Raw genomic sequence first — 9,122 nt, forward strand, 5'->3', positions numbered from 1 at the left:
CTGGAGGTGCAGCTGCCGAGAAGGCATCTCGGGCTCTGGACCCTGTGGCTGTGGGGCAGGAGGGATAGGAGAGCAGAGGCTTGCTGCCGAGAAGTTGTCTGAAGGTCAGGGGGTGGCCGGAGGTGCCAGGATCCCCCCTGCCTGGGCACTTCTGGCAGCAGCTCCCTCTCTGTCCCTGCCTGTGTCTGGGCTGCCAGGAGCTGCCCCTGCCTGGAGCTGCTTCTCTGCCCCCGGGTCTCCTCCCTGCCAGTGCCCCAGAGCCCATCCCACCCGCTGTGTGTTCAGCTCTGCCCTGCAGACCCCTCCTGGCAGCACAGCGCTGCCCGGGGGCATCTCTGGGTGTGCGGGGGCTCAGGAGGGCTTCAGGGAAGTGCTAACGAGAACGGGGGTCTCTGTGCCTTCTCCACAAAGGAGAAATCCATTCCCACCTCCCACTGCCCACCCAGCACCCGAGAGGAGAAATCCCACAGCACAGACTTGTTCTCTTTCAGGGGAAAGGTGCCTCAATGTCCTTCTTCAAAAGGGCCCTCTGCAATTTTCTTTGGGGTGATGTGGATCTGGAGCAGCCCTGACCCACACAGGTCAATCTTAGCAACAGAAGGCATCTGCCTTGCTGGCAGTCACTCCTTCCACCCACACCTTCTCCCCACAGAAGCTCCGTGGGAGCTCCCCGGGCAGGCGCAGAGCTGACCCTGGCAGAGTCCCTGCCCCGGCACACAGCCCCCAGGGTGCAGGGACCCTGCTGGCAAGGACAGCCCTGCCCACCCCTGCCTGCACATCCCTACGCACACCTCCACCACCATCCCTGGCAGAAGGCAGCCCTCGGGCCCAGTCCCTCTCACCGGGCAGCAGGGAAGCCCTGCTCTGGAGCACATCCTCCTCCTCTACAGCACAGAAACTGAGAGAGTCCTCCTGACAGAGCCCAGCAGCTCTCAGATGGACCAGCTTGAGGAGATCCCTCCAGGAACTGGAGCTGCATTGCCCGGCACCCCGAGACTTACCATGCAGAGGGCGGTGAAGATTTCTGCCCCATTGAGCTCTCAGCACCCCCCACTCCCAACTGCCTTTAGGCTCTCTCTGCCTCACAGGTCTCCCCTCTCTCCCTGCAGGCAGTGCCCCCAGCCCTGCTCCTGGGCAGAGCTGTCTCTCTTCAGCGCTGCCCGCTTGCCAGGAGCTCCCTCCGGCCCAGCAGCCCGGCCCAGCTCAGCAGCAGAGGACCAGCCCATGGTGGCACTCTCTCTGTCCCCTCTGGGCTCCTTGGAGGTGTCCCTGGGGCTCCAGGGGAACCGCCTGTGAAAAAAACTGATGCAATCTCTCATGTTCCCTCCCTCAGCTGCGCAAAGACACTTACTTCCAGCTGTGTTATTTCTCCCAGCAGAAGAAGAGCTGGCCATGAGTAACCCCTCTTCTTGTCCCATCAGTAGCACACACAGGGTGTTGGTCTGTTATTACCAGGATTCCTTATGGCAAGTCACCGCTTGCCTGGTGCCACAGCTGGGGGGCTTCAGCCCAAACGTGCAGCAATGATCTCAGCCAGGGGCACAGACAGGACGAGCTGGAGCCATTCCCGTGGCAGACAGAGCTGTGACACAGTGGCAGAGCTCAGTCCAGCTGGTCTTCAAGGACAGCCTCCTCCAAGCTCTGCTATAGTCCAGATCGCAATTCAATCTAACCCTGAAAGGCAATTGAAGGGCACCAGAACGAGTGTTTACTCCTTCAGGAACAGTTTGAGGAGAAACAAAGCCACTGTGTGGCCACTGCTGAGTTTCGTAAGAACTGGTGCTGATAGATCTGAAATACTCCATGTCCTCTTTGCCTCAGTCTGCCCCAGCAAGGTCTCCCAGGCCTCGGGCTCAAGGATGGAACCTGCAGGAGAACCACCAGCAATGGCTGGGGTCAAGTCCTCGAGCAAACACAATCCTTACCAGTCTATGGACAGGAGGGGCGGAAGCTGAGGGAGCTGAGGGGGCAGCCAGTGTCACAGTGGTCACTCTGCTTTGTCTTTGGAAGATCACGGAGACTGGTGGAATTGTCTGCTCACTGGCAGCGCCCAAAACGTGCATGCCCCAAAGAATTAGCAGGGGAGCTGAAGGCTGTGCCCCAGAGCATGTCCACTCAGGGACTTCTTCTGTGTGTTTGAAACAGAAGGTGACGGGATTTACCCAGAGCAGATCGCACCTGGCCATCCTCTTTGCTTTCTGTGCTGAAAGGACAGGATTGCTGGGCAGAGAGAGCGGTAACTTTTACTGGGAAGTCAGAAGGGCATTCAGCATCACCCCCAGCTTGTTTCTAACTGAGGACAGTAGAATCTGCATGGGTAGATAAGCAGGTGGGTAAAATACGATCTGAACTGCTGGGCTTGGAGGCTCGTGGTTCCTGTGTGGTACTGTGCCTGGAGGTATCTCGCCAGTAGGGTCCTGCAGGGGTCGATATCGTAGCCTGCCCTGTTTGAAATGTTTATAATGACCTGGAGGACATAAGAGTGAGAACTGAGTAGGAGGGTGGTGTTGCACTGCAGTGGGACCCTCCCAGAGGATCTTTGATCTCCATGTTTGGAGGTTTTCAGGTTTCAGCTCCACAGTCACAACCGACCAGAGTCTGAGGTTGGCGATTTCCCACCCTTTGGTGGGAGGCTGGACCACAGACACCAGCAAACCCTTTCCCTACAGCCCTTCCCTGAGCCTGGATGTGAGGGTGGCTACAGCAGATGCTCATGGGACAATTCAGGGTGGAACTGTCCTGTGATCAGTGGGTCTCTACATCGACCTTTAGTTCCAAGCAGGGCTAGCTCTGAGGTCGAGCAGGTTGCTCAAGACACAGCAGCGTCCCTGTGCAGACTCTGCACACGAGAGCCCAACATCGAAGCCACCATTACAGACACGGGGACAAGGCATTTGACCAGCTCGTTGAACCCAGAAATCGGTATGCCATGCCTCCTGAGATTCCCACAAGCACCTAAGATTTTGTCCAGGGAAGTGTGATTCCTCTTTCAGTGTCCTGCCTGTCTCCGGCCCCATGTGGTGCTTTAGGATGTGAAGAGAATCAAACCCAACCTTTGGACTAGATTAGTTTCATTTTCCATGTTGGAATGCGGGGCAGATGAAGGCAGCTCTGAGCTCTCTGCTGCACAGCTCGGACTTCCGAGAATGGAAACGCAGGTAATCTTCTGGTGTGATCACCGATTTGCCTGCCTTTGTGCCTTTTCACTAACCTGGGATCTTTCCGTCGGCCTGAGAAACTACTCCCCTATTCCACCTCCCTCTCTTCATAAAAGGAGGGAACAAAGATATGGAGCATGGATGACTTAAGGACACTATTGTAATCTTTACATTATAAGAGAGAGAAAAGATAGTACAACTAATTCCAAACTATCCTTGAGATGCATCCTGATTCTTCCTTCTTTCCAAAGCTCAGCCACCTTAGATCTTGAAAGGACTGCCTCAAATCTCTCCAACTAAAATCCCACAAGCCTTCTCTCAGAGAAGGTCTTTTAACCCAGGACAACTCTGTCCGTCACTTCTGCCCTATGCCCAAACTCAGTTTTGCAGTTGGGTGAAGTCAAGGTACTCCCTTGCAACATCTTCCCTACAAAAGTTGTCTTCTCTTCATGCTGATCCCACTTATATGGCCTCATGTTATGTACAGCTCCTCCTCTTGCAGAGCTCCACTGGGTGACCAGTTTTCCGTTTCTTTCCTGCCCATTCACCTTCACAACCTTTTTGTATTTTATGCGTACCAAATATTATCTGAAGCAACACATTTATTGCCCCCAGCTTCACCCATTTCCAACTGCAGGCTGAGCTATTTCTCCTCTTTGAGCAGACATTGTGCAAAGCTGCTCCAGATATGGAAACTCACTTAAATGCAGCACATTAATTGGGGCTCAATCAAATATAAAAAATGTATCCTGAGCTAGTTTTTCAGAGACAGTTTCAAAGTGGCAAAGCAGATTCAAAGTGTCTGAAGGAACTGGGGGTTTTTAACCTGGAGAAAAGCAGGCTGAGGGGAGACCTTATTGCTCTCTACAACTACCTGAAAGGCGGTTGTAGCCAAGTGGGGCTTGGTCTCTTCTACCAAGTAACAAGCGATAGGACAAGAGGAATTGGGCTCGAGTTGCACTGGGGGAGGTTTACATTAGACATTAGGAAAAACGTCTTGATTGAGGGGATTATCAAGCATTAGACCAGGCTACCCGGGAAGGGGTTGAGACACCATCCCTGGAGGTATAGAAAAGACATGTTGGGGTGGTGCTGAGGGACATGGTTTAGTGGTGGACCTGGTTAATGATCCTAAAGGTCCCTTCCAACCTAAACGATTCCACGATTTTATGATTCTATGATTCCATGATTTTATGATTCTATGATTCTATGATTCCATGATTCTATTCTACATAAATTCTGAGAGCCAAGTTACAAAGAAAGGCAAAAATAGGTGAAGCTGTATTTTCCAGACTCACTAATTCTCTGTCAGTAAAGAGAAGGTCCCACAGCCTGTGGCACGTTTTCATTAGTTGGCCCTATGGGAAGTTTTGTTTCTTGGGTCTCTTGGCTCGAGCCTGCTGCATTCCTATTTCCAGCAAGGGCAAAAGTTCCCGTTCAGGTATCAAACTTTTGCCCATCCTGCCCGGAGAGCCAGGACAGTTGTGTCACAAAACATTCAGTGTCAGAGTGAAGATGGAAAAGAAGTGTGAATTGAAATGATTTGTCCTCCAATGGAAACTCAAATCCTGAGCTGGCTGGACCACATTGGCTGCAGTTAGACATAAGTTACCTGAGACAAATGTGAGTTCAGACCTGGTTGGCAGAGTTTCTCACAGCCCTCACTGAGGAGAGCAGGGTGTTGCGAGAGGGGAGCGAGTATCTGTTCCCCAAAGCCCAAGGTAGTGCCCAAACCATCTTTCCCTTGGCCTCTGGCATCTCATGCCTTGAGATGCAAGAAATGCGGGGCCTTCTGTCAGTAATCCTCCAACAATCCTTCAGGCGGTTGTGTGAGTTCCCTATCAGTATCTAAAAAAAGTAACACCCTCCCCCAAAACTAAACAAGCAAAAGCCCCACCAATCACAAAAAAACAATCCAAAGCCACCAACAAACATTAATCTGCCTAAATCTAAATGCAGCAGTTGCATCTTGGACAGCCGCTCTGGGCAGTGCCAGTGAAATCAGTATTTGCAGCGTGAGCCGTGATACCCCATCCTCAAGAACAAATCCAAAGCAGTTCAGAGGAAGGGTGGTCTTTCAAAAGTCACTGTTTGTGTCCCCAGGTGGCATGGACACTGCTGATTCCCCACTCCAGAGCGGCAGAGGCTGGAGCCCCTTTGCAGGATGGACTTCTTGCCAGGAAGCCACAGCTATGGGGGTGTCTCACCTGGTTCTTACTGTCCCTTAGCTCAGCATCCATTTCTGTGTATTTCACTCTTTTCTATGTCTACTCTTTCTACATGTCGGAATGACAGAAAAGCAAACATTTCCTAAAAGTTTGTCATAATGTCCTTGCTATAGACAAGAAGCCCATCAACCCTGGAGGCAGCCAAGAACATTGCCATGAGCACCAAGAAGATCCAAGAAGCTCAAGGCCTCTTCTGAAGGGCAGAAAATTCTTGCAACTGTGATTTGAGCCTGGAAGTGAGAAGGAATTTTCGTCTGTGCTTGGAGGAGGAATAAGCGTGTTGTGGCAGTATGTCAGGGCCGAAGGCCCTTGCGCAAATCAGGGATGATGGAGACATTTCCATCTTGTGTGCATGCCTCAGGGCAGGAAATGGGGCATGCCCGCTGCTGGGGGTGTGTGTACTCAGTCATGCCTCATGAGCTGACCTTGCTCTCTTGTGCAAGAAAGAAGAAAACAGGAGGACTGAGTTTGCCATACCTCAGTCAGCCAGTGGGAAACAAAAAAGTAAAGACATTGGGAGAGGAGGGTCGGAGAGGGGGAGGCAGATTAGGAGGAGGAAAGAAGGGGGAAAGTGATGATTGCTGTGTTCAAACATTGGGAAGCCAAGACCCAGCTTGTTTGCCTTTCTTCTGAAGATGGATCTTGGTTTTTCTTTTCGGGGAAGGGGGGGGGGGGGGGGAGGTGTGTGACCCTGTCAGACTAGCTTTCACAGTTGTCCTCTGCTAGGAAGCCCAGAGAACACGAGGGCTGGCATGCATCTACTGGAATTTAGACGTGTCCACTAGCGGGGCTTGATTCAGCTGCCCACTTCTCACTGCCAATAGGGAGGTGCCCTGAGGAGTCCCAGGCATGCAAGAATGGCAGCCCTCAGCTTGGCTGGGTAACGGAAGAGGAAACAGCATGTTTAGCGTAAGTTTTCTCCCACTCCTGGGCAGGTGTGGCATTTCACAGCTCCCACCTGCAGGATCACAATCGTGTTTACTTTAAAGAAGGAAGCAAGCCAGGGAAGATTTGACACTCTTCAACACCAGACCTGTATTTCTTTAAGACGCAAATTCCCCTCTCCCACTTCTCATTCCACAACCAGTCCACAGATTCTGCACTTCTAAAGATGGACCTGGGACACAAAATATGCACTTACGAATTGTCCATGCTTGGTCAAAGGAGACCCACAACCTGTGTCTTCCTGGTGGATCTCAACTAGTATGAGCTCTCGACGCAGGCCACAGTTTTTCTGAGTGCATTTCCTAGAGCCCCCTTGACCTCCCTGTTCCGCAGGCTGTAGAGGAGAGGATTGACCATGGGCGTGAGGATGGTGTAGAAAAAGGAGAGCACTTGATTGAGCTGCCTCAGTGAGGCTGTCCTGGGTATCATATAGACAACGACGAGGGTGCCATAGAAAACAGTGACCACCATGAGGTGAGAGGAGCAGGTGGAGAAGGCCTTCTGCCTCCCCATGGTGGTCGGGATCCTCAGGATTGCAGCTATGATGCAGATGTAGGATACCAAAGTGACTACAAACGGCACGACTACATCCAGAAAACAGATTATGAAAGTCACCAGTCTAAGCACGGTGGTGTCACTGCAGGCGAGCTCTAGCAACGGGGCAAAATCACAGAAGAAGTGATCAATTGCATTGGGACCACAGAAGTGTAACTTGGAAAATTGTCCAGTGACTATGGTAGACATCAGTAATCCCGCTAGCCAGGACCCAGCCCCCAGCTGGAGACAGAGCTTCCAGTTCATGAGGCTTGCATAGAGCAGGGGTTGACATACGGCCAAGTACCGATCATAGGACATGGTGGCCAGCAGATAGCACTCAGCACCTGCAAAACAGCCAAAGAAAAAGAACTGCGTCATGCAGCCTTGAGCAGAAATGGTTCTGTCCCTGGTTAGGAAGCTGGCCAGCAGCCTGGGCAGGATAGTGGAGGTATAGCAGATTTCTACACTGGATAAATTCCCCAGGAAGAAGTACATGGGAGTGTGAAGATGCCGATGTGCCACCACCAGCACAACAACGAGGATGTTGCCAAACATGGTCACCATGTAGATCATGAGAGAGAGGATGAAGAGAGGCACCTGAAGCTTGGGGACGTTACTCAATCCCAGCAGGAGGAACACCACTGGTGAGGTCTGGTTGTCCCATTCCTCTTTCTCCATGAGGTGCTGTAGGACTTTCTTTTCCCCATGAGGCAGGAAGGGAACCTGGGGAAGGGCATGCGTTTCTGTGTTTTTTGTGAAAATGAACTGGGAAGAAGTCACTGCCAGAGACAACATGGAGGTTTTCCGCCATTTGACTGAATTCCGACTTGGTTTAGGGGCACTATTCCTGGCGAAAGGGCAAGAAAAGGTTCTTTGAGAGGGCCAAACTGCTCTTCTTTGAAGAATCTCCTTTGATTAGAGAGGTGAGTTGCCGCATCGAGGTGCCTATTTCTGTGGAATGAAAGAGAATGTTCATTTGATCATATTAGATTGTGATGCGTGAAGTTATTGCCAGGAGTACCCAGCATAGGTTTTAGCCAAATTTCAAGCAACAGAAAGATGGGCCAGAGAGGAAAACTCCATCATGCAAAAAAGCCTTTAGGGGAACGCATCGTGCCATAGACAGCTTCTTTCCACTGAGGAAGAATGGACACCGAAGAGGGCTAGAGGTCTCAACTCCCTGAAACATTTGCTTTCTGATGACGCAATTCTGTCCCTGGACAGTCCATCTCTTTCCACTGACCAAGAGTGGCCAGGACTTACTAGCTTGGTAGCTGAAGGCACTGCCAAGGGTCTGTTAGACAGGAGACTTACAAGCAGATATGAACTTGGGAGAGAAGGGTGGGGAAAATGGGATTCCAGAGAAAAGGTACCTGAGGTTCTAAGCCAAATGAGGAAAAGCGATGTTGCACAAGGAGGAGGCAAAAAGAACAGGGGTGACGATCATTTGCTGGACATCTCTTCCTCCTCACCTTACATTTCTGGGTGCATTTGGGCTGCCTCCCTGCAGCAGCGCAGCACCTGGACCTCAGCATTGCCACCTGAGTGCTCAGGGCTCCCTGTTCAGCACTGCAATGAAGACACAAGAGTGTCCTGGGGGTGAGTGGGGGCTGAGGCGGTGCAGGATCCTCATGAAGCACAGGTTTCCAGTAAATGCCTGATACGCACCTGGTTGCCTGCCCAGGGAACGCCTGTGGCTGAAAGAGAAAGCCCACACCACCTCTCTGGGCTTCCATAATACTCGGGTCAGACAAAACACTGCCCCTGATGATGCTCTGCCTCAAACTTCACACATTTTACAGAGTTGGAGATGGCCAAGGCAGGCACCTGGAGAGTCCAGAGAGTTCCTGGGATGGAGGAGCCCTTTGACTCAGTGATTCAGTGCACCTACACTGGGATGCATTGTTCCAGAAGGTGCTTCCATGGGGAGGGTGCCCCAGAGTCAGTGCTCTCAGTAAATCACACCCCATGCGGATGGCTGAGAGACAGCTGTGAGAGAGCTGAGGCATTGAGGTGAAGCCCTAAGACACAAGCAAGATGGAGAAAGAGACAGAGAGAGAATAAGAGTTGAGACATTAAAGGACGTGTGTTGGCACGCTGGCCCCATACCCTCCTCTCCAACCTCTTCATGTCCACGGAGGTGTCCGAGTGCCCATCAGCTGATGCCCCGCAGCTCTGTCTCTGCACTGACAACCACGCTGCCTTTATCTGTTCAGTGGTGTCAAGGACTCAGGGAGGGTATCCAGAGGAAAGA

At 51.8% G+C, this 9,122-nt stretch overlaps 1 protein-coding gene across 1 annotated transcript; it reads right to left on the reverse strand.

Moving 5' to 3' along the window:
- Positions 1-6,586: 6,586 nt before the first annotated feature.
- On the reverse strand, positions 6,587-7,432 carry LOC309684380 (olfactory receptor 5AP2-like; the record flags this gene model as incomplete). Its single annotated transcript, XM_082500304.1, has 1 exon — positions 6,587-7,432. One exon carries the CDS (start codon positions 7,430-7,432, stop codon positions 6,587-6,589), a length of 846 nt encoding a protein of 281 aa, XP_082356430.1.
- Between the last annotated feature and the right edge of the window lie 1,690 nt (positions 7,433-9,122).

The sequence above is a fragment of the Vanellus vanellus genome (assembly GCF_965231255.1).
Source record: "Vanellus vanellus genome assembly, contig: HAP1_SCAFFOLD_53, whole genome shotgun sequence".
Classification (NCBI taxonomy): domain Eukaryota; kingdom Metazoa; phylum Chordata; class Aves; order Charadriiformes; family Charadriidae; genus Vanellus; species Vanellus vanellus.